This window comes from Mercenaria mercenaria, chromosome 13 (genome assembly GCF_021730395.1).
Source record: "Mercenaria mercenaria strain notata chromosome 13, MADL_Memer_1, whole genome shotgun sequence".
Classification (NCBI taxonomy): Eukaryota; Metazoa; Mollusca; class Bivalvia; order Venerida; family Veneridae; genus Mercenaria; species Mercenaria mercenaria.
This window is the reverse complement of record NC_069373.1, coordinates 76083538-76109519: the sequence shown is the minus strand read 5'-3', so window position 1 is coordinate 76109519 and position 25982 is coordinate 76083538. Positions and strand designations below refer to the sequence as shown.

Sequence of the window (25982 nt, the reverse complement as noted above, 5' to 3'; positions counted from 1 at the left end):
TGACGGACGGATGCACGGAGGGATGCACGGACGGACTGACGACGGACATAGGGTGATCACAAAAGATCACGGGAGACATGGCTATCTCATAAATAGTTACAAGTATACTGTCAGACTAAAAACTGATAATCTGCCAAGAGTTATACACTTCCACTAATAAACAGCTGTTAAGTTCTCTACATACATGTATATGCATATATCTGAATACCTTCCACTCTTTAACAATGCCTCAGCTCTTGTCTGAAGTAGAGCATAAAACCTCAGTTTATAGTGGTGGCGGTCATGTCTTTCTGGGTCAAATCTGGGACAATATACATTGATCACAGCCAAGTCTTTCTCAGTCCCATCTTCAAGCCTGAAATAGCAGATCTGTTTTATAAAATAAATTTTTTATTAAATAAATCTGTAAACCAAAATATTGTATTGTACAATAGTTTCCAGTCTATACAAAAGTAGGGTTCCTGCTGTAGGTCGCCAATGGCGCCAAAATGTAAATTCTGGCGCTAAAAATCTTCAATTGGCAAATTTCATTGGTGCCTACAAGATAATCGTCGATCTGATCTTCTGATCTTTCTCAATGACGCAATAACGGATTATCCGATATTTAACACTACACGAAGACAATACACAACGTGTCAATATCGATTTACACCTCGGGGCATAATTTAAAACTTCGCCAAGTCACTAGAGCATTCTCCACGCAAGAACGATTATCAGTCAATCTGATTCACCAAATTTAGCCCCGCCTACTTACACGAAAGCAAATGAAACGAAATATTAGCTGCGTGCTTCGTCTAATGCAACACCTTTTTATGATGCAAAAAACGCGAGATAAATTTACAGGGTATTTTAATGACAGTCCGATTCGCCGGAGTAACTGAGACCGAGAAAATGTCGGAAATAATGCCATGTCAAAGCGCGATCAAAAGATACACATATTCTCCGATCGTAAATAGATAAAAATTTTTACAAGCATTGTTAAATAAATCTACGCGTTCGTAAATTTCAGTCGCGGTCGTATAATTTCAATCGAAGAATTTTTGAGATACAAATGAACTAAAGCTGTTCATTTGGTTCTGTTTACCTGCCCAACGTAAAGCATTGATACACAGAGATAATTTTAAACAGCTCAACCCCAAAGCTTCAAAACAAAGTGCTAATAATACCTGTAGGTGGTATTTTCGCTATACATTTGTATGTATGAAAGGAAATAGAATATTTGTTATATATATATAATGAAACTTAAGCATTTTAAAAAGCTTTTCAAAAGTTATAAAATAATATAAAACAACACTGTTTTTGATAAATGACCTAAATAAATTTTGAAATAAAAAGTTAAAAGAATAAAGAGATAAATATTCATGTTTTAAAAACATCTACATGTATTTAGTGAAAATGACCATTAAAGGGAGATAATTGAAAATAGCAAACTATATAAAGAGATAATTTTATAGATTGAGCAATTACTTTTGTTTAGAAAATGTTCTTGAAAATGGTTGAGAAGATTAAAAAAACTATTTTTGATTCAATGTGATATTAGGATAAATATTCATGTTTTAAAAACATCTATTTAGTGAAAATATCCCTTAAAGGGAGATAATTAAAAATGGCAAACTATATAAAGGGATAATTTTATAGATTGAGCAATTACTTTTGTTTAGAAAATGTTCTTGAAAATGGTTGAGAAGATGAAAAACTATTTTTGATTCAATGTGATATTAGGATAGACTGGGTCAAGAGCAAATTGCATGGTTACTGTAAAGAATCAAATAAAAAAGAGATTGAAAAAGAAAATGGTATGTCGTCCATCACAGACTATTGGCTCTAACTTGAGAGCCACTGGCGCAAACTTTTCCTGATTGGCGAATTTGTTGGCGCAAAGTGATATTGACCCAGAGGAAACCCTGCAAAAGCTCATGCGAACTTATCTTGCTAACTTTTATTCAATCTTATCTTAATCTTTATCCTATCTTACAAGTACAAACTTTATTCTTGGCAGATTCAGTGTTGTGTTGTATTAATTTTGTGCATTTCAAAAGTGATTAATTCACTACAACTGCTCACAATAATCTCATGTTCAAATATTTTCAACTAAAAACAAGAAGCTGCGTTCAATAAACGCTTGATGCCCCCGGTGGCATCCTTGTCGATACATAGCAACCTAAGTCCAAAACGAGGTCAAGGTCAAACTGAGGTCAGGTGATGTTTGAAGATGAGGAATGGTCACAGGTTACATCTGCATTAGTATCTAGTCATTCTAGTAAGGGGTACTGATGCTAGACGAATCGGTCCCATTTGGTTAACCAAGAGATGGCCCATACACAGCAACCTAAGTCCAAAACAAGGTCAAGGTCAAACTGAGGTCAAGTGATGTTTGAAGATGAGGAGATGAGGAATGGTCACAGGTTACATCTGCATTAGTATCAAGTCATTCTAGTAAGGGGTATTGAAGCTAGACGAAACGGTCCCATTTGGTTAACCTCGTACGGACAGACGGATGGACGGACGGACGAACAGACAGGGCAATCACTATATGCCTCCCGCATCAGTAGATGCCGGGGGCATAAAAATCATTTTCCTGGCATGTGACAACTTCTCAACAGGAAATATATCTGAAACTGAATGACTAATCAAATCATTTATGAGAACATGTTTATTTTGTTTTGTTCATTTTATCTTCACATTGACACCATCAAAGGAAGAGCCACTGACATTCCCTAAGTCAGCTATATGGGTTCCTGACATGAAAGACTTCTACACCCCAAGCGAGGTTCCGAACCCACAGCTGTAAGCAGCAATTGATTCAGCAACCTTAACCACTCGACCACAGAGGTCCCATCTGAATATGTGTTCCGAAACAATGATGATACCACTTTAATCTCTTTCTTTACAATTCAAAGCCACTATTTTTCAATTATACTTTACCCCTTATTATATCTAAGGTTGACAGTAAAAGTTTTACTGTAGATGCTAAGATTACCTAATCCTGTGTTGTGTGATCACAGTCCTGCCTTCTGCATCAAGGTCCTTCAGTTCATCATCACTGAATGTTGTTTGGTTACCATAGTTACCTACACTTCCTGTCTCACTGACAGTCAGTGTACCAGCCAGACCTTCCTCTGCACAGACTGGTGTTACGCTGTCCCTACAGAAGTTGGCTGTGCCTAAAATTTGTCCTGGTAGCTTATATAATCATGATTTATTATAAAAAGTAAAAAAAAAAGGTAGCTGTGTCAATTTCTGACCAATGTTTGAACATACTCCATTGCATATTGCTTCCTACAGAGCCAGTATATGTTCTGGTAAGTAAAAGTGTAACCTTGATAACTCAATGACTTTCTTGTTACAAAAAAGATAAAATTAAAGGTTTATTATTATTATTATTAAACCGTATTTATATAGCACTCTTTTCATGCACATGTACGTGCACGTTCAGAATTTACATGTACATTGCAAACAATGCAAATAATTACATATTCAACACAAACAAAAAAATGCATTTTTGCATAAACAATAATTATGAATGTAAAACATTTGAGCCGCACCATGAGAAGACCAACATAGTGCATTTGCAACCAGCATTGATCCAGACCAGTCTGTGCATCTGCGCAGTCTGGTCAGGATCCATGCTGGTCGCAAACAAACTATGTTGGTCTTCTCATGGTGCGGCTCATTTAGATATAACAAAACAAAAACAGAAACTCATATTTAAATGTATTTAAGTGATCCTAGGATAAAATAGTGTTCTACACTGTGATACAAAAAGAAAACATGTATTGGTCAGTTTAGGAAATGTTGTACAAAGAAGTGGGTTTATAGCACACTTTTGAAAGCAGCCAGCCTGTCAGATTCCCTAATCTTGACAGGAAGGGAGTTTAAAAGCTTGGGAGCAGTGAAAAACAAGGAGCTGCGTTCATAAACGCTTGATGCCCCCGGTGGCATTCTTGTCGATAGATTTTGCACCTAAGACCAAAATGAGGTCAAGGTCAAACTGAGGTCAGGTGATGTCTGAAGATGAGGAATGGTCACAGGTTACATCTGCATTAGTATCAAGTCATTCTAGTAAGGGGTATTGATGCTAGACGAAACGGTCCCATTTGGTTAACCTCATACAGACAGACGGCCGAACGGACAGGACGATCACTATATGCCTCCCGCATCAGCTGCGATTGCCATACATCATGGTTTTAGTCTTTGGCATAAATTGCAGTGATGGAGCGTCTTGTGATCTTAGGTTTTTGACTGGCTTCTAATCCTTATATAGGCAGGGGCTGATCATGTACAGCCTTAAAGGTGTGGGTCAGAACCTTGAACTGCACAATCATGTATTTCACTGGCAACCAATGGAGTTCCTTCAGAACCAGTGTTACATGATTGTGATTGGGTGTCTTAGTGATAATGCAAGCTGCGGTGTTCTGGACATGTTGCAACTAGTCAAGTGTGCTGTCCAGAATACCACTTAACAAGCCATTATAGTTGTCTAACCATGAGGTGACCATGCTATAGTGACAAGCATCTTTGTGGCATCACTGGTAAGTTACTGTCTGATGTGACCTACTGCCCTTTTTCAATAAAGTGTCAGTTAAGTGCCAATGTTCATATGTTAGGTCTACCTGGATCATATTTTGTTGCCAATTCTAAAACAAATATCCCACTTTTAGGTTTATATCAAGAAGATTCAAGAAGTTTCTACTAAATAGAGGCGGGTGGGTAATGTAGGGAAACAGGTGATAGGTGTGAATGAAGACACTGGATAATGAGTGACAATATCAAAATGATGGGGGTAATGGAATGGGGCTGGGTGTAGGGATAAAACTTGTTACTTAGTGACAGTACCAAGAAACACAATTAACTACAAGTAAATTTTGTATGTGCATGTGTTAGCGGTGGGGTAATGTGGTGGAGGGATGGCATAATCCTTAGAGACAATATCAAGACACACAAGAAAATAAAGGTGTAAAATATTATTTTTTTTTGTGCAGATTTTAAAAGTTTTCTATATAGCCGTATGCATAATACAAACATGTATAGAGAAAACTAGTCCCATCCCCAAGCAGTCAATGATTTGAAAGTATCTGGTAGAGGGTCACTTTAGGACAACTGCTATAAAATTATTTTGAAATCAATCCAGCAGTTACAGAGATTTTCAAAGTTTCCATTTATCCATATCGGGGAAAACTAGCCCAATCCCTGCCAGCCAAGTTTGGTAGAGGGTCATTTACGGAAGATTTCTTTGAAACTATTTAAAAATCCAGCCGGCAATTTTGGAGAAGATTTTTAAAGGTTTCCCTTTTAGTTGCTATGAAAACAAGAATTCCACATGGATGACCTCCTTAACCTTTAGCCTGCTGGCAGCAAGTGACAAAAAAATTCTTACAAGGTACAGATATGTCAACATACACATAAAAATTGGAGGTACCATCCATGTTGTATCACAGAAAAGTGGTCTCGGTTTTTCCCTACGGCCAATAATAAAAAAGTTACTAAAAATAAGCTATTTATAGTAATGTAAAAGGGAAGTAATTTAAAAAAAATGATTGTAAGTTAACAAAAGAAGGATCTGCCAAATAAATCTGTTGACATAAATGAAATTTCAGATCAGTATCTTCATTAGTTACGGAGATATACCCATTTTAATTTGAAATAAAGGGAGGTAATTTGATATAAAATCAGTCCATAGTTATCTACCCTGATTGGCTCAGTCCAACTAATGACAATAATGAAATTTCAAATAAGTCCTATAAGTACTTACTGATATCAATCCATTTTGATTACAATCAGGGGAGGTAATCAGATATAAAATAACTCTGGAACCTACGAATGGATCTGAATTGTCATGGAATCCAAGATTTATTGTTGTTGAAGATATTTTGGAAGTTTGTATCAAATAAAACCATAAATGAAGTCTCTATATGGCTGCAAAAGACAAAATAGCCAATTTTGGACCTTTAAGGGGTCATAACTCTGGAACCCATGAAGGAATCTGGCCAGTTCAAGAAAGGAACCAAGATCTTGTGGTGATACAAGTTGTGTGCAAGTTTGGTTAAAATAAAATCTTAAATGAAGCTGCTATTGTGCAGACAAGGTCAAATAACTAATTTTGGCCCTTTCAGGGGCCATAACTCTGGAATCCATTATGGGATCTGGCCGGTTCAACACAGGAACCGAGATCTTATGGTGACACAAGTTTTGTGCAAGTTTGATTAAATTCAAATCATAAATGAAGCTGCTATTGTGCAGACAAGGTCAAAATAGCTAATTCTGGCCCTTTCAGGGGCCATCACTCTGGAACCCATAATGGAATCTGGCCAGTTCAAGACAGGAACCAAGATCATATGGTGATACAAGTTGTGTGCAAGTTTGGTTAAAATAAAATCATAAATGAAGCTGTTATTGTGCAGACAAGGTCAAAATAGCTAATTCTGGCCCTTTCAGGGGACATAACTCTGGAACCCATAATGGAATCTGACCAGTTCAAGAAAGGAACCAAGATCTTATGGTGATACAAGTTGTGTGCCAGTTTGGTAAAAATCAAATTATAAATAAAGCTGCTATTGTGCAGACAAGGTCAAAATAGCTAATTTTGGCCCTTTCAGGGGCCATAACTCTGGAACATGTAATGGGATCTGGCCAGTTCAAGAAAGGAACCGAGCTCTTATGGTGATACAAGTTGTGTGCAAGTTTGTTTAAAATAAAATCATAAATGAAACCACTATCGTGCAGACAAGAAATTGTTGACGCACGGACACACGAGACGCACGGACAGACTGACGACGGACGAAGGGTGATCACTATGTGACAGGTGAGCTAAAAAGCCATTGATTTTGATATTGTTGTCAATAATGTTTTAATCCTTCAAATGTTTCAGAAAAGCTGGCAGTATGTGGTTTATACAGCACCTGAATATCCACTTCTTTTCCTAGAGAAGCTGTAGTAAGAATTGTAGCCATCAACAATAGCTGTAGGCTCATCCAGCATGTCCCCTGAAACAATAAACACTTGCTATAGCTGCTTAACATGACTAAGGTTGTCTGAAAGTTCGAAAAATATAACACTTTACCATGACTATGTAGCATCCATAACTGAAATATTGTCTAGTCAGATATTTTGAAAAGGCATTTTTATTTTGTTTGTTAATAAAATTTCTAAAATATCAAAAATTTGGCCTCATGAAAATATTTGAATTTAGAGTAATAAAAACTGGAGTATGTGTCCGTTTATTTACAGGATTTACTTGCCCACCAGGAGAGTCACTATCAGGCCAGGACAGATCATGGCCCCATGATAGAATTCCTGTGCATCTGAACAGTGATAAATTGAACAAGGAATTGGTAAAATGAATATTGCTCCCTGATGCATGTGCTTGTCCCAATATGGGGAATAACGTACTAGAAACCAAAAAAAATAAATAAGATAATAAAAAGAAGAAAACTGAATAAAGGGAGATAATTAAAGCATGCCATTAATACTTTACAAGTAATGCTACGGATAAGCCTTATTTTGTATAATAAAGGGTAATATTAAAAAACTAGGTAAAGTAGAATTATGGTTCTTTGACACTGCACATCCCGTCAATGGCCTCTATCATTTTGTGAAGTTTCAATGAAATGCCATCAATACTTTTCAAGTAATGCTCCGGACAAGCCTTATTTTGTATAATAAAGGGAGATAATTCAAAAACTAGGTAAGGTACAGTTATGATTCTTTGACACTGCACTTTGTCTCAATAGCCTCAATGACTATATTAAGTTTCAATGAAATCATCAAATACCATTAATATTTTCAAGTAATGCTCTGGACAAGCCTTATTTTGTATAATAAAGGGAGATAATTAAAAAACTAGGTAAGGTACAGTTATGATTCTTTGACACTGCACTTTGTCTCAATGGCCTCTATGATTATGTTAAGTTTCAATCAAATGCCATTAATACTTTTCAAGTTATACTCCGGACAATAGTGTGACGGACAGACGGACAAAGCGCCAACTATATGCTCGCCCTTCCGGAAGCATAACAAAATACCATGTGAAGGCACTGGTTACTTGAGAAATATTATTACATGTACATCTATACATCTAAAACACATCTAAAACACAAGGCAATGCGCTTCAAAGTAACAATAATAATAACTTCCCAAAACACCATTTTTTAAATTAACCTTTATTCCCCTTTTCATTCAAGTGGTATGGACTTTCCCCAGTCAAACTTGTTACATAATTATCACTTTCATTTCATGTCAGTCTGATATTATAAATGTCAAACTCAGTCATGTCTGAAAAGAGGCGAAATCGTTAGTGATTCACGTTCTAAGATTTGTGCTAGAATCTAACACAAAGCTTAAGCTTCAGAGTAGAAGAAATGAAATAAATATCTTAATTTACTGTAGGCAATACATTTATCTTGTGAACAAAATCATTCTTTAGCATGTTCTGCATAAAACATAATTAAAGAAAAAAAACTATTAAATATAAACATGAATATATGGCGTTTAGCAGTGTTAAGTTGTACAAAACATTGCATTGGATATCTCATTTATATATATATATATATGCCCAAAGTAAAACCTATATACCATTGGCCTTGAGAATATCTTCTACTTAACCCTTAGCCTGCTAGTGCCAAATGATTCTGCCTTTGCGACCACTGTGTAGACCAAGATCAGCCTTCACATCCGTGCAGTCTGATCATGGTCTGTACTGTTCGCCATTCAGTCAGTATCTTTTTCAGTATTAAGTGCCCCTTTTAACAGTTAATGATACTGTCCAAATTGAAGGATGGACAAGTTCATTATATAAATTTAGCAGGGTAAGGGTTAAACACTGTGTTGTTGCTGTTGTTTATGATGTATATATCAGCACTGACATTGCTTTGCAAAAGAGCAGATATAATTCGACTGATCGATAAGATTTACTATATTTATCAGACAAAAATCCTATGAGACCGACTTCAATTCAAATGATTAATTGATACTTGACACTTATTGTGCTGATGTCATTATGTTATGTGTGGTGATACTCAGGCAAAATGTGTAAATTGTTGTTAAAACCATTGTAAAAACATGAAATAAAATCATGTAAGATCAAAACTCATGAACACAAGATTTTACATTTTGCAAATTATCATTCTGGTGCTACACTGACACATCTGAAAACAATAGGTACATTTAATTATAATACATTTTGAAAGAAATGTCTTTATTCCTAGTTTTATGAATCAATGTGATACCCACTAAGAGCAAAAGACATCATGTTTACCAAACATATATCGGAAAGAACAACTTATGCGAAAGTTCCAAAATTACCATACTTGATCCAGTGTACCCTTCAAAAACACAGGGGCTACTTTCATATTTCAATTATTAAATATTATTGTAAGGTTTAGCCAGTAGCTTTTTCCTTCTATCAGGTCCCAGAAAAGTCAAAAATTAGCAATATAGCTAAATCTAGCTACACATAATGCAAAATATGTCAAAATCAAATGCAAAATGGTCATAATCACCTCCAAATGGTTTATTAAACTTTATAAGATGAAAGACAATAACACAAAATATTTACATTTACAGTTTTTATGGGACTTCAAGGTTTAGGCACAGCCTCTTGTGTCTCATGTCTCTTAGCTACATTCCAATGATGATCTAATCTTTTTTTTATGTTTCAATTGTCTGTGCACTTACAACCCTTTCAGGCAATTCATTTCATGCATTCCAACACTATTTTGATGGAGAAAAAAAAATTCTGAAGGAGAAGTCCTTTCTTTGGTGTAGATTTATAGAGGTCGAGTGTATGTTCTCTGGTAGATGAAATATCAGATCATTTGAAAAACTTTTCAGGATGGAAGTTGTATTATAATTTAGGTAAAGGTAAAAGTAGGTAAATGTAAATTTTATTTACCGTCGCTTTGTGAAACAATGAACGTAAGCTCTGTAGAGCTTTTGAGTGACCCTATGTTTAGAACAGTTAAAACCAACTATACCTTACCCCCAGCAATTTGCTGGTACCCATTTACAGCTGGGTTGACTGAGGCAATCGTGATAAAGTGCCTTGCCCAAGGACACACCGCAATGGGAGTAGCCAGGAATCGAACCCAAGGCCTTCACCTCCGTAGGAATGCGTCTTAGCCCTCTCGACCAATGAGTCCATTTACCAGTCAAAAACTTGTAGGTTTCAATCAGGTCACCACTTAGTCTTAAACGCCTTTCTTTCAGACTACATACATATTCAACTGATCCAAACACTCTTCATAATTTAAATCCACCAACTCAGGCACTAACCTTGTTGCATATTTCTGTACTCTGGCTTTCAAGACATTCAATATCTTTCACAAAGTATAGATTCCATGATTGTACAGCATATTACATTAATGGTCACGTATGTTGGATAAACAACCTTAAAACTGGTCTCATCAATATGTTTGGAAACCTGTCTAAGTAAACCTAATTGTTTTAATGCTTACCATCTTCAGTGATCCAAAGACCTATATAAATACATGTAGATCGGCAACCTGAAAGACATTATAGTCCCAACTAATTTAACACGATCCTACGAAATATTGCAATCCCCACTCGCGTCAAACACGAAAGACTAAATTAGTTGAAGCATTTTCCGATGAAATTTTCAATGCTGCCGACGCTTTACATGCTATAGGTATAAATGCCGATTATGTCAAGAATTGGACATAAGTACTGCGATTTATCTTCCATTATTTTGGTCCTTCGAAGTTTTGACATTTAGATTGCGCGTCACAAATATAAACAATCTGAATGTTGAATTATTTTGACTAAAAAGGCATACAGAGCAAATCTCGCCAACATCATGTGGGAACTGAATGAGACCTCGTTTTACTGGTGTATATAAAACAGACAGTGGAAGGATAAAAATTTTCGTCAGGTATATATACTAGTCGAACTAATCCGACGTATACAGTTTGTTTTATATTGTGATGGTCAAACAGTGGCTGCAAAAGTCAGAAATTAAAAAGCAGCCATTCAGCGATTTTTTTGCCACAGGACAATTTGCAAGAGGTACACAATTTTAAAGCACCGGAAAACAATACTTACGAGTTACTTTTGTTTCTTGAAGACATATTACATCAGCATTAAAAGACTCAAATAGATCTTTTAAATTTAATTTACTAGCTCTAATCCCGTTAATGTTCCAAGACAAGATTCTCATGTTTAAATTGTCTTTAATCAATTTTTGCTTTTATGTATTTACATATCATTCTTTTTCAGAGCATCTTTCAACGTCTACACCGCCTTGAATTTTACAAAACATTTCATTGGATATCTCGTTTATTCGATGGCCAATCACATCTGTTTTCTTGAAACATCTTAAAGGTTTTTCCCGCCGAAAAACTAGAAGTGTGTTTTGATTGGTAGAGTGGCAGTTATTGAAACAGAAAGTTGCAAAGAAAAAACGTAGTTTCATGTAGGTACGTGTCAGCAGTGTGACAGTTCAGCTAATGTTATTCTGTAAGGTATCATAATTGACAATGTCCAAGTATTAGTGGAAACATTAATTCACTAATTGAGAAGGGACAAGCGTGGCCAGCAAGTTCAATTTATCCCTGATCTATTGTCTAACCCTTCACAGGGACGTAGTTCTAAGCAATATTGTCTCTCTTGCCAAGTATCAGGTATAATGTCCTTTATGATTTGCCTGTGAAACTCGCCTTGTTTGCGCATGCTTGCGCTGTACACAGGCCCTTTTTTCAACATTTTGGAAATGCTCCTGTCACATGGTGAGAAAAATGGGCAGTCAGTGACTCAGTCTTGGGCTGGAACCCTTGCTTACAGGGCAAGTGCTCTACCGACTGAGCTGACACATCTCCCAGGGCTCTTGTTTGGCAAAGCCTGGGGCTGAATATCGACCCCATTCCTCCCTCAATAGTATGTTTTTTTTCTCCCTATTTCAAAAAAAATCCCCCTCGAAAATAAACAAAAACAAATGGCAAGCCGACAGAGGGATGACATCGACTGGTAGGCGTGCGTACCGGTTCTTGATATGTATCGAATACCGGTATTCAGGGTTCGATCGATACATCGGATCGAATGTTCCTGTATCGATCAAAAGCTAACCACATGGTAAATGGCCTCATTACCGTAGATACCTATGTATAATGCGCAGTTTTCTGACCGCCGGGACCATGCCCGAATCGTGGGTGTGCAGATTATACACAGGTATAGACAATTTTCCAACTTCAAAACAAGTTTGTTTCCGATGGTCGCCATTTTGGTAAAGGGAAACTACTCTCCGCTAAAATCTAAGATTGCTGTTACGTTCCGTAAAAGATCGGATGGTTTAATTTTCTTTCAAACAAAATTAATTTCATATGAATTTAAAAGTATTTTGATTAAAGAAATATCTATGATACTAATTATTTAAAGATCGAGTATTATCTTTAACCGAGATCAAACTGTGAACAACAAAATTGACAGAGGTGACACGCTAATTGCTGGTAACTACTGGCTGTTTGATCGTAACAAAAAGACATTCACACCTTGTTATCGGTTTGAATTGAGAAGCTCATGTCATTTTGAAAGATACCATTCCGAAATATTGAAATCAGCTGCTAGTTATGTCTTCAAAATAGTTAATTAAAAAAGGGTAAAACAACAATTCTAACATGCTGCAGCCTCTGTTTCCTAAAGAAAAATGTATCCAGTTCCTATGATTTTGTCTCAGAATAGACCGACCTTAAAAGTGATAAATCAGTACTAGTAATAAATTTCATATTGCATTACTATAATGGTGGTCTTAGAAAATATCATATGATATATCGAATATCGATCATTTTGACCGATATGCACCCCTAGCGCCATGTACGCTCCGGACGGATTTTAGTGCAAGCATACAGGGTGTTCAGTAGACCCGAAATTTGTGATTTTGACCTGTGAAAATCGAGAAAAACTCATATTTGACCCACACAAAAAATGCCCCTTGCATCTGCTTGACCTGCGGAAATTTTCTTTGATGGGTCTCTAGTTCGAAAGTTCTGCCCCATGTCAATGAAATATCTCGGTGAATTTCAGTATTGTTTGAGTATGGAAGTAGGCTGAGTGTCGTATATTAATTGGCTACTGAAAACTGTTGATCATGTCACGCACCAACTGACACATGGTGTCTCGCAATTTGTATTTACTACAATAATTTCCGTCATTATCAAAAGTGTTTATTGATCATTGTGTAAAAGTTAATTGATAAACAATGCGTAGAAGATTAGCCTATTATCGTGTTTGTACCACTTTGTTCAAGGTATGAAAAATGGATAACCTAGCTGTGTAGACAAAACTTGTATATGAACAACATCTGTTGAAAGGATGGAGTCAATTTTCAACAATTTTATTTGATTAGGCAGTCAGTTGGTGATGATTACATTACTGAATAATCTTGACACGATTATATGAGCAATCGGCCGTTACGATATATAGCAAATTATCTATTAGGCGACAATAAAATAATTGCTAGATTTTCATCCCCGCCCACCCCCTCTTCTAACCCCCACCCCCTAAATTTTATTGAACCAAAAAATGAAAATGTTCAGCTGGGCTCCGTATCTGTAAGACAAGGGAAGTAACACAGTCTATGTATCTGCATGCCGGTCCAGTACGGTGTTTATACTTACCATATCCGGTGGTGTATTGATAAACAAAATCAGCTGGGAATCTGCAAAGAATATCAATGGTTTTGTAATTGTTCAGGCCCTAAAAGGCCGGACAGTTTTAAAAGATAATGGTATGCCTGCCAGTTTAGCGACGACAATACGTTGCTGAATCTTTTCATTGATTTTTAGCTCAAAGTGCTCAAGGTGAGCTATTGTGACCGGTCATTGTCCGGCGTCTGTTGTCCGTCGACATTTGCCTTGTGAACACTCTAGAGGCCACATGGATCAAAAGGAACATGTTTTACCCTGTTATGTCACAGCTGCTGATGTTGTGATGACATGTATTTAACTCAGTTCTAGTGCAATACATATTAAATTTTGTTAGTTAAAAAGGGACTGAGAAATGCTTTTATGGGTTTTAGTGTTTTGACTGCACATGGCACTGGGAGCTTGATTTATTTTTGGTCCTTTATTTTTTGCTGAGCCAATTTTAGATTATGATATGATCGAATTTTAATGAAGTTGACAAAAATGATCAAATTGCAAAGTGCATAAATAAGGTTGTGGTAGAACAGCACCTTAAGTGATGGCTCTAAGCCTTAGGGCAACAATCTTATTTATTCAAGCACTGCAATTTAATCATTTTCAATTTAATATTGGATGAATTTGTCAGCATAATATATTTCAAGTGCTCACAACATGGCTACAAGTATTATATTATTGTGATTTGAATACATTTTAAAAATGTTCTCATGACAATGTTTAAGGATATTATTTTTGCAACAACTTCTGCTATACTATTGATCATTATACTCCTATATTATTGTATAAGTCATGTCATGTCACATAATAAAATGGTATTTTCAGTAACATTTGAATACAAACAACTGAAGATATGCATGTATAATTATTCAAAGCCTATGATAAACATGAATAATGATAATTGAAAAATAAAGTGTGTTTAAGTGTTTCATGAAAAAAAAAAAAGATTAAATAGTTATAAATACCCTGTTTTATGTTTTTATTGAAATGTGAAAACACGCGCAAATAATGCACATGCCAAGTTTGTCTATTAATTTTTTCCATGAAAAAAAAGTGGCTATTAATTTATAATGGCCAGGGCTAGCACTGAGAATGTTAGTCTTGATGATCTCTAGGTCAAGTTGGAAACTGGGTCATGTGGGGTCAAAAACTAGGTCAGTAGGCCAGATCAAAGGAAATGCTTGTGAACACTCTAGAGGCCACAGTTGTGACCCATTATTTATGAAACTTGGTCAGAATGATTGTCTTGATGATTTGTAGGTCAAGTTTGAATGTGGGTCTGACATGTGGGATCAAAAACTAGGTCACCCGGTCAAATCAAATGAAAAGCTTGTGAACACTTCAGAGGTCACAACTTTGACTCATTCTTTATGAAACTTGGTCAGAATGTTTGTCTTGATGATCTCTAGGTCAAGTTCGAAACTGGGTCAAAAACTAGGTCAGTATGCCAGATCAAAGGAAAAGCTTGTGAACACTAGAGGCCACAGTTGTGACCCAATATTTATGAAACTTGGTCAGAATGATTGTCTTGATGATTTCTCGGACAAGTTCGAATCTGGGTCATTTGGGGTCAAAAAACTAGGTCACCTGGTCAAATCAAAGGAAAAGCTTGTGAACACTTTAGAGGCCACAATTTTGACTCAATCTTTATGAAACTTGGTCAGAATGTTTGTCTTGATGATTTCTAGGTCAAGTTTGAAACTGGGTCATGTGGGGTCAAAAACTAGGTCAGTATGCCAGATCAAAGGAAAACCTTGTCAACACTAGAGACCACAATTTAAGTTTGAAACTCATGAGAATTAATCAGAATGTTTGTCTTGATAATCTATAGGTCATGTTCGAATCTGGGTCATGTGGGGTCAAAAACTAGGTCACCAGTTCAACTCAAAGGAAAAGCTTGTGAACACTAGAGGCCACAGTTGTGACCCAATCTTTTTGAAACTTGGCCAGAATGTTTATCTTGATGATTACTAGGTCAAGTTTGAAACTGGGTCATATAGGTTCAAAAACTAGGTCAGTAGGCCAGATCAAAGGAAAAGCTTGTTAACACTCGAGAGGCCACAGTTGTGACTCGATCTTTATGAAATTTGGTCAGAATGTTTGTCTTGATAATCTCTAGGTCAAGTTTGAATCTGGGTCATGTGGGGTCAAAAGCTAGGTCAGTAGGCCAGATCAAAGGAAAAGCTTGTGAACACCCTAGAGGCCATAGTTGTGACCCAGTATTTATGAAACTTTGTCAGAATGTTTTGTCTTGATGATTTGTAGGTCAGATTCGAAACTGGGTCATGTGGGGTCAAAAACTAGGTCAGTACTAAGAAACTATTATTGTTTACCTGAACAAAAAAGAAGACAACCTTGCTGGAATCCTACGTTTATATATGGGTTTTATCAAATAAGGCAATTCCTCAAAGCAAGCTAAAAAAAAATCAGGTAAAAGGAAAATATTACAAGGAAACCATTCACTACTCAAAACTAAGTGAAATTTCGCCGAACCTATTCACTTGAAAAAAGGTTTGCATTTAGTGTCATCATACAGAAATTGTTACAGCAAATATCATACTTTACAAGTTTACTGGAACCCTGGTGTCAAGGTGATGTCATTTCATATTGGCCGCATTTTCTTACTGGTTTAGGATTACTTATGACTATAAATTTGCAGACTGATTCAGCAAGGGGACCTTGACAGTTTTTCATAATGGGAGCAGAAATGGAAGATGTCATTCATTGTAAACAATGGCCACATATTGCATGTCTCTAGGTTCAGAAAACCTATAAATACGGTATAAACCTGGTGCAATCATGTGATCTCTGATTTTAACTTAAAGATTTAGAGGACACATTTAACATGTTAAAGTGGTATTTTTTCTTATTTAGATATAGCTAAACATGGCAACAGACATTTCTGATTTAACAGATGAAGAGCTAAGAGGACAGCTGATAGACTATGGTGTCAATGTTGGACCAATTGTCTGTAAGTTTCGAAGTATTATGTATATATAATGTATAAATAACATGTGATTGTTTGTGATGAGTTTTGTGCCTTTCCCTTGAAAGTGTTTTAGTCATGTTATGCTGCTCCTTAAGTGCCCTGTTCTCTAAAGGCAGCCAGTCTTTAGCTTATCAAGTACAGTGTTGTTGTTATTTTCACTTTTAGGGGAAGGGGGTCGGTGCCCTTTGAGTTTGAGGGGCAGGGGTTATTTTGGCAGTTTTTATAGCCGTTATTGGGCTATCTTCCCAATTCTAAAAAATATATATGTATTTTTAATTTTCACAGTTATTGTAGCAAAGTAAATTCTGGTTAAGATCATGATATATATTGCACTGTCAAATCATTTGTATTCATTGGAGACTGAATTTTGTGGGGTTTTTTTTCAATCCACAAAATTAAACCCCAACAAAGAAATACAAATTTTATTCTTTGCATCTTCAAAAACTGAATTCACCAAATTGATATTCATGCAATAAAGAGTTTTGACCAAAACCATGAAATTTCATACCCATGGAATTAAATGATTTCACAGTATTTTACTCATCCTGTGATTTATTCATAGAAACTTAGATTCCTTCTCTATCTTAAAATTGTCTGACTGCACTGTAAGTTTCTCTACCTTAAAGTTGTATAACTGCACAATGTTTAAGGGACCAAAGCAGGCTAAACTTTATGATTAAAAAATTGCTTCAAGGTAATTGTGTTTCAGCTAGTACACGACTGTTTTATGAGAAGAAGTTGGCCAAGTTGATAGATTCTGGTGGTGTACCTCCACCACAACCAGAAACAGAGGAGTCAGAAGGTTAGTGTAGGTCAGGGCTTGAATTTTACACTCGCACGCATGCAAAATACAAGTAGAAAATGAAAAATGCAAGTAACAACATGTATATTGACTTTTGAGATATTTTTTGCTTCTTGGCAAATCCTAGAATTGCATACTGCAAATACATACTCAGTATAACATAGAGAAAAAATTTAATGTCCAATTGGTCACATAAAAATAGAAAAAAAATTGCATTTATAAATGTTTCAGGGTATTTTGTATCTGTCACAGTTTAAATTTGTCATGATCAAACTTGGATGTAAACTTTAGATTTTGCCAGTTGCAATTGCTTGTATTAACTATTTGCAATTTTGATAGACAATGAAATCAAAGCCCAGTATTGCTTTCTGGACTTTGGTCTGTTTTGTACAAGTGTTTAAATTGCTAACATACAAAATACTGAAACAAGTACTTTGCCAGGGTTTTAAGAGAAGTCTGTACATAATTGTAATTTCAGAGGAAGAAGAAGAGGAGGAAGAAGAAGAAGAAGTACAGTTTAATTACAGGTAAATATTTCCTAGTAGATCTAGGAGTATAGAAGTACAGTTTAATTACAGGTAAATATTTCCTAGTAGATCTAGGAGTATAGAAGTACAGTTTAATTGCAGGTAAATGTTTGCCAGTAGATATTCATGTATAGGTGTACAGTTTAATAACAGGTTTACAAATGTTTGGCAGTAGATCTACACAATTTAGTTTAGTTACAGGTAAATGTTCGCATGTAGACCAACTTGTATAGGTGTACAGTTTAATTACAGGTAAATGTTTGCCTACATCTATGTGTGTAGATGTACAGTTTAATTACAGGTAAATGTTTGCCAGTAGATGTGTATAAAAGTACAGTTTCATTACAGGTAAATGATTCCTAGTACATAATATTATATGTATACCGTAAAAGCATTTAATTTAGTGGGCATGAAATTTTGTGGTTTGGGTCAAAACGGCAATTTTGTGGGGATATGAATTCGTGGATTTCAACTTTTGAACATAAAATGAATGTGAATTTTCCTTGTTCGTTTGGATTAAATTTAGTGCATTGACTCAACCACGAAATCCACTAAAATTAGTCCCCCACGATTATTAATGATTTCACAGTATGGAAATACAGTTTTATTACAGGTAAATGTTTCCTGGTAGATCAGCATTCTTAGATGTACAGTTTAATTACAGGTAAATTTTTGCTTATAGATCTACCTGTGTAGAAGTACAGTTTAGTTACAGAAATATACAGGAAAATATTTTCTGGTGGATCTGCATGTATAGAAGTGCAGTTTACTTACAGGTAAATGTTTGCCAGTAGATCTTGTATAGAAGTACAGTTTAATTACAGGTAAATGTTTGCTTATAGATCTACATATATAGAAGTACAGTTTTATTGCACCACTAAGCTCCATAGAGATTGCATGGCTGTGGATCACAGGGCTGTGAAGCCTATGTTCGTTATGACAAATTGATAGAAGACATTGTGTCAGCAATCATTCATCCTCCATAGACATTTATAACTGATTTATTGCTGTAATTCTGTTAAGTCTTGATGGAGAAAGTAACAACATCTGAAAGTTAACTTATATTCTTACTTTCTCATTTAAAACCAAACATAAGCATTAATTTAATAATTTTTCCTCAACCGTTTATTTTATGAGGGGAAGTTTTCCGTTTCTTGCATAGAACAACTTAATGCAAGAAATCTGGGTATGTAGGATTAAGGGACCGCTATTATTATTAAATCAGCATTTATATAGTAGAGATATTTTTTTATAAAACAGAACACAGCAACAACAGAGTATTCCCAGACCTACAGGGCGGCCACAACATACAAGCACACCTATCACACAGACTTACGAACCAGTTACACAGGCACGGGTAGCCACCCCTACCACAGCCACACGCAGGAATGTGTCCGAGTAAGTTTAAATGTTTTGTATAATATTTGTCTATTACAAAGAAAACCCGATAAATGAACCAATTTAGCAAATTCCTTTTCATATTCAAATACATACAGTGGTATTATTGACTACATACATCAGACTGAATTTTCACAGAAGGCTGTCTACTTACCAAACCTACTTACATGTACATAACTAAGTTAGATAACTCTTTATTGAATGTTAATTCTGGCCTTTTTTTATGCCCCCAAAGGGAGGCATATAGTTTTTGAACCGTCTGTCGCAATTTTCGTGTTCGGTCCATGTCTTTGTCATCCATGGATGGATTTTCAAATAACTTGGCATGAATGTGTACCACAGTAAGACGACGTGTTGCGCGCAAGACCCAGGTCCGTAGCTCAAAGGTCAAGGTCACACTTAGACGTTAAAGGTCATTTTTCATGATAGTGCATTGATGGGCGTGTCCGGTCCATATCTTTGTCATCCATGGATGGATTTTCAAGTAACTACGCGTAAATGTGTGGCACAGTAAGACGACGTGTCGCGCGCAAGACCCAGGTCCGTAGCTCAAAGGTCAAGGTCACACTTAGACGTTAAAGGTCATATTTCATGATAGTGCATTGATGGGCGTGTCCGGTCCATATCTTTGTCATTCATGCATGGATTTTAAAATTATTGGGCATGAATGTGTACCACAGTAAGACGACGTGTCGCGCGCAAGACCCAGGTCCGTAGCTCAAAAGTCAAGGTCACACTTGACGTTAAAGGTCATATTTCATGATAGTGCAATGATGGGTGTGTCCGGTCCATATCTTTGTCATTCATGCATGGATTTTAAAATAACTACGCATGAATGTGTGGCACAGTAAGACGACGTGTCGCGCGCAAGACCCAGGTCCGTTGGTCAAAGGTCCTAAACTCTAACATCGGCCATAACTATTCATTCAAAGTGCCATTGGGGGCATGTGTCATCCTATGGAGACAGCTCTTGTTTACTTAAAAATTTGGTTTATGCTCTCACTTCTATGAAGGCATATCTTAATAACAGTTGCATGTGTTAGATTGAAATTTCACATGAGATATCCTGTGAATAGAACAAAATATATATTTATAATTTTCTATAGGCGAGGAGATGAACAAACAACAACAGGAAGTAAACCAAAGGAATCTGGAAGAGAGAGTAGAGGCGGTGGTATTTCCATGTGGATCAAGCTGCTTTTTGTTATCTTTGTGGCGTTTCTCGTCTATCTGGTGATAATCAACATGAACCCTTCAGCAGAAAACAAAATACCATTGACTTTTCAGGAGAATGTGTGAAGTGGGAGAATTGTTATTTATATATTTATGGAGATGCACTTTTCAAATTTGATTTTAATTGTCTTGGAAAAAGTCATTTGGATAAAGCAAACAGCAGTTCTTTTAAGGATGCAATATACCTTGAAACCAGGGTAGATTAAAAAAAATAACTGTAGCAAATCAAGCTACTTTGTGTAATGAATTGTTTTAGCTGCTAAAATAGCAGATTTGTTTGCCTCTGTCACTTTGGGTGTTCGAAGTACATGGGCCTCTAAAGGTATTTTATATTGAAAGTTAAGAAGGAAAATATTGATATTGTCCTCTTTGTCTTTTTTTGGTTTTATTATTTTTTATTGTCTAGCTGGTGTTCACCTCTCATTTTTAAGCAACTATAGACAATAACCAGTTTTTCAATGGCTTCATTGCCATTTTCTTTATAACCTAAATGGAATTTTTGGGATAATTTATATGCAACATGGTGACGGTACACTATCATAAAGAAGATCTTTCTTGTTTGACATTGCTACCAAACATTTTGTTTCTAAAGTAGGTAATGTATTTACTTTTATTTTCGTTTATTTGAACACATATCAGAGCTTCAAATACATACAGCACCATTTGTTGTCTTGACTTTTATATTGAAAAAAATGTGCTTGCAGTGTCAGAGCCTTTGAATTTTAAAGATGGAAGATATATAGGTTGGACGGTTAGTTTCCATGGTAACATCAAGTTCACAATAACACTATCTTCTACTGAAATATGGACAACTTTAGCTTAGTTATTAGTATATTTGATAACCAAATTATCACTGAAAAAGGAAAATTAGATACAAGAGATCAGACTGCCCAATTTATTTGATAATGGCTGTGATAATTAACCTTGCACCTGTCTGTCTACCAAATGAAGTTAGTCATCAGCAACCGATTTCTTACATTTCGCTTGACATTTCAATATAAGTACCTAAAGCTGCAAAATACTGATCATTATTCAAAACTAGTTTCATGAAAAATACATCTGCAAATACATGTCATGACTGTTTCAAGTTAGCTCAAATAAAAAATGAAACACTCAAAATCCTGTACTTTCATGATAAAATTGTCCAGAAGATTGAATATACAAACACAGATTGTAGTAAATGTTATAAGTTATATGCTTGCAGCTGGACATGCGCTCATTTAAATTTTATGGTATACTGCTTCCTCAAGAAATTTACGAAGACTGAGGAATGCATTCTACCACTGTTCAGATGTCAGTTTAATGGACTTATCAAAGTTGTAATTTAAGGGACCAGAGTTGACTGGTTTATGCTTTTGTGTACATGTGTCAAAATGTCATTTTTAATACCCAGTAAATAAGTACAGCTGATTGTATGCTATGGGCGTATAATGCCTATAATTATAAAGAAACCTGAAGTTTACTTTGATGTATCATAGCATTTTAAAGGTAATGTAACACATTCAGATTTGTATAAAGTGCATCCATATTCTAAAGTATTGTATCTCTACTTTTCTTTCTGCTGAATCGTAGAAAAAGAAGTGAAATAAATTAGTGTGTTTATGTACGTGGCTTTATTTAGGAAAGCATGTATGTGGCTATTTTTAGCTCACCTGAGCCAAAGGCTCAGGGTGAGCTATTGTGATCACTCACCGTCTGGCGTCCGTAAACTTTTACTTTAAACGACATCTCCTCATAAACCGCTAGGCCAGTTTCATCCAAACTTCACAGGAATGTTCCATGGGTGAAGCTCTACAAAAATTGTTCAAAGAATTGAATTCCATGCAGAACTCTGGTTGCCATGGCAACCGAAAGGAAAAACTTTAAAAATCTTCTTCTCAAAAACCAGAAGCCCTAGAGCTTAGATATTTATTGTGAAGCATTGCCTAGTGGACCTCTACCAAGTTTGTTCAAATCATGACCCCGGGGTCAAAATTGACCCCGCCCGAGGGGTCATGATTTTACATAGGAAAATCTTAAAAAATCTTCTTCTCAAAAACCAGAAGCCCTAGAGCTTAGATATTTGACATGTAGCATTGCCTAGTGGACCTCTATTAAAATTGTTCAGATCATGACCCCGGGGTAAAAATTGACCCCGCCCCAGGGGTCACTTGATTTTACATAGATTTCTATAGGAAAATCTTCATTTTTTTTAAAAAAATAAACCAGAAGGCCTAGAGCTTAGATATTTGATATGTAGCATTGCCTAGTGGACCTCTACAATATTTATTCAAATCATGACCCCCAGGATCAAAATTGACCCAGCTCCAGAGGTCACTTGATTTTACATAGGAAAATCTTCAAAAAATTTCTAAAAATAAACCAGAAGGCCTAGAGCTTAGATATTTGACATGTAGCATTGCCTAGTAGACTTCTACAAACTTTGTTCAAATCATGACCCCCAGGGTAAAATTGATCCCGCCCCAGCGGTAACTTAATTGTACATCGGAAAATCTTCAAAAAAAAATCTAAAAATAAACCAGAAGGCCTAGAGCTTAGATATTTGACATGTAGCATTGCCTAGAGGACCTCTACAAAATTTGTTCAAATCATGACCCCCGGCATCAGATTGGCCCCGCCCCAGGGGTTACTTGATTGTACATAGGAAAATCTTCCAAAAAATGTCTAGAAATAAACTAGAAGGCCTAGAGCTTAGATATTTGGTGTGTAGCATTGCCTAGTGGATCTCTACCAAGTTTGTTCAAATCATGACCCCGGGGTCAAGCTTAAATGCAAATCTTCATAGCAACCATTTAACCAGGTGAGCGATATAGGGCCATCATGGCCCTCTTGTTGCTTACTGCTTATTTGGTGCACTACATTGTATCTAGTTTTACTGTAGAAATTTTGTAATAGTTAATTTTTGTAAAATCAAATCTGTATCAAATCTTCCTGTTATTAAGCATGCAGTAATCTTTCACTTGTTGTAAGTTCAGACTGGAAAATTCATGAGGGTAACTGTATTATGTTGCAATAACTCAACAGAGCCTTGTTATAGCCTTAAACATTTACCCTTGAGCCAGATATTCAGATTTGCATATTCAGTCTAGTACAATTATTTTCTTGCATATATAACTGAAAAAAAAATAACCTTATAAGCTCTATTTTCTTGTGGTAGCATATAAATTACTTTCACTGGTTGTAGGTGCAGATGGGAATATCCGGCACGAAGGTAACTGTTTTTGGTGGTAATTAGGCTATGCCGAGTTACCGCTGAAACAGTTACCCCGAGAGCTGGATATTTCCATCTGTACCTACCACCAGTGATTGAATCTTTTTCTTGCATGTATTATTCAACAAATAGAGTAAAAATAAATTCAAACAAAAGAAAACAATGTAATAGTTGCGGTTTTGTTCTATCATCTGTAGTGAAACGTTACGTTTTTTCCGTTAAATGACGTCTTTTATTTTAATCGAGAAATATGTTTTAAGGAACGAAGAAAAAGGTATTAGATTTTAATCCCGTTTTACGTTAAACATAATTATTATACTACACAAATCTACTACGCAGATGTAGTTCGTTATATGTCATTTACAGCACGAGAGTTATCTTACAACCCCGTGATATAAGATGGAGTTTTCCAGCACCAGTGAAGTCACCAGAAATCCCAGTCTGGTATGCAAGAATATGACTTCTGCATTTTTTCATAAGCTTATTTCATTATGTCATTTACCCCACTTGTGAGATGAGTTTTTCAGACACAGGTGAAAAACACCAACTCTTATCCTGTATGTTAGAAAATAAGTCTTCATTGGTTTGAAATGGCTGCTTATCCTGTATTTAGTTAGGCAACCAATATTGTAAACTAAAGATTCAGTGATTTTTACCTGATTTTGAATTAAAGTGTTGACGTGGTAGCAGTCTGTTTGAACATTCTGTATTTTGTATATGTAAATGCTTATATTATTTTTTAATGACCTACATTGTTATATTATTTACATGAAAAATACTATTTCAAGCTTGGCTTTGATATAATATCTAAACAGATGCTGTTAGGCAAGAATTTCTTAGAGGCTAAGTATGGTAAGAGGTCCACTAAATTACTGTGACATTAACTGGAATAGCTTGCAACACTAGTTTACACTTATTGGATGGCTTGATCCTATGTGGTTCTGTGACAACTTGCATATGAAAATTAACTCGAACCACTGCCTAACCGATGCATGATTGTTCTACAATAAATTAAATGCAATATATTATGAGACCAATGATGGTTATTAAGGTCCTCAAAATATTTTGTCATTAAAAGATGTAGACAAGGGTAATGTTGGCTTTTTTCCATCTTGAGGCACATGAAACAATGTTTTTGTAAAATAATTCTAAGTACTGGATACTTAGCTGCTAATGAAACAGCATTAAGGAGAGATCTTTGGTTAATGCCTGAAAGTCTGTATTAATAAGCTAAGTAGAGGCTGTTTTGATCTTACAATTTTTCAATGGGCAATGGAGAATACACTAACTCATTTTGATCAAAGTATTTGCTGATCTGACCAGGCTATCAGGCGAAAGTCCTGACTATTGAATTTTGTGACTTGCACTTTTTAAACATAAAGTTTAGAGTAAGCATTTCTTCAAAATACAGGCTTTTTTTCAGTTATGACATTATAATGCATGTGGTTCTGGGACGATCTGTGTATGAAAAGAATTGGAACCACTGCCTTACCCTTGCATGATCGTAAAAGGCGACTAATAGGGTCTTAACACTTGGTTTTGCTGTAACTTGTGATTCCAGCAGGTGTGCAAATTTTGATTCCATACCTCATGTTTTTATTTTGATGTAAATGGGATGTGAAACCAAAATTTGTAGTCCTGTTTGGTGTCATATAACCTATACTGTGTTGGTGCGCCGTAAAACCCAAATAAATAAATAGAAAACTTGAATCAAAGCCTAACCCTAAAATAGGAGTTATGAAGAGCTATGTAAGTGTTGCATTTTTGAAGTACATGTAGTTCAATGTATATTCAGACAGAACTGGGCATTATTTGTGCTCATTAAGATATCTTGGCTCTGTGTGCAGTGTAATGAATGTAGTTAGCTTTTCCGGTTTCAGATTGTACAACACTAGCAAATAAGATTGTACAACACGCAAGCAAGTTTATTGTACAGCACACAAGCAAGTTTATTGTACAGCACGCAAGCAAGTTTATTGTACAGCATGCAAGCAAGTTTATTGTACAGTACGCAAGCAAGTTTATTGTACAGCACGCAAGCAAGTTTATTGTACAACACGCAAGCAAGTTTGAATATGTGCTTCTGAATACTCTCACTGATACATAATTCTTGTAACTTGTTAGCTTTTTATACTGCTATTTGAATATTATTATGAATAATAAATACTGTTGTCAAGTT

General features: G+C 35.8%; 2 protein-coding genes across 6 annotated transcripts in view; one reads left to right on the top strand and one right to left on the bottom strand.

Annotated features, from left to right (window-relative positions):
• Positions 1 to 11353, bottom strand: part of LOC123528872 (DNA-(apurinic or apyrimidinic site) endonuclease 2-like) — a 21630-nt gene extending 10277 nt beyond the window's left edge. The window contains exons 1-4 of one of the 3 annotated variants that reach the window (XM_045308920.2): positions 11213 to 11353; positions 6900 to 6983; positions 2981 to 3164; positions 209 to 355 (exon numbers count right to left, since the gene is read on the bottom strand). In XM_045308920.2, the coding sequence (XP_045164855.2) occupies positions 209 to 355; positions 2981 to 3164; positions 6900 to 6983; positions 11213 to 11219 (422 nt within the window). In that variant the 5' untranslated portion in view covers positions 11220 to 11353. Of the gene's footprint in view, positions 1 to 208; positions 356 to 2980; positions 3165 to 6899; positions 6984 to 10451; positions 10524 to 11055 lie in introns of those variants that run through there. The other 2 variants (XM_045308919.2, XM_045308921.2) reach the window with 2 other exon arrangements.
• On the top strand, positions 11292 to 25982 carry LOC123528873 (emerin homolog 1-like). Of its 3 annotated transcripts, none has more exons than XM_045308928.2 (6): positions 11292 to 11429; positions 16518 to 16614; positions 17342 to 17434; positions 17913 to 17961; positions 19222 to 19359; positions 20466 to 25982. In XM_045308928.2, the coding sequence occupies exons 2-6, from the start codon at positions 16530 to 16532 to the stop codon at positions 20656 to 20658; spliced, it is 558 nt and encodes a 185-aa protein (XP_045164863.2). In that variant the 5' UTR covers positions 11292 to 11429; positions 16518 to 16529; the 3' UTR covers positions 20659 to 25982. The 3 variants fall into 3 exon arrangements, with proteins under 3 accessions (XP_045164863.2, XP_053378331.1, XP_053378332.1); XM_053522356.1 differs by having other exon boundaries at positions 11429 to 11474; XM_053522357.1 differs by lacking the exon at positions 11292 to 11429 and adding an exon at positions 11446 to 11469.

Bases quoted from the DNA above. Each gene is read 5' to 3' on its own strand.
- LOC123528873 (XM_045308928.2), top strand. From the start codon at position 16,530: ATGGCAACAGACATTTCTGATTTAACAGATGAAGAGCTAAGAGGACAG. The intron at 17,962-19,221 runs GTAAATATTTCC...TTTATAAAACAG, and splicing joins GAAGTACAGTTTAATTACAG to AACACAGCAACAACAGAGTA. The intron at 19,360-20,465 runs GTAAGTTTAAAT...AATTTTCTATAG, and splicing joins ACACGCAGGAATGTGTCCGA to GCGAGGAGATGAACAAACAA.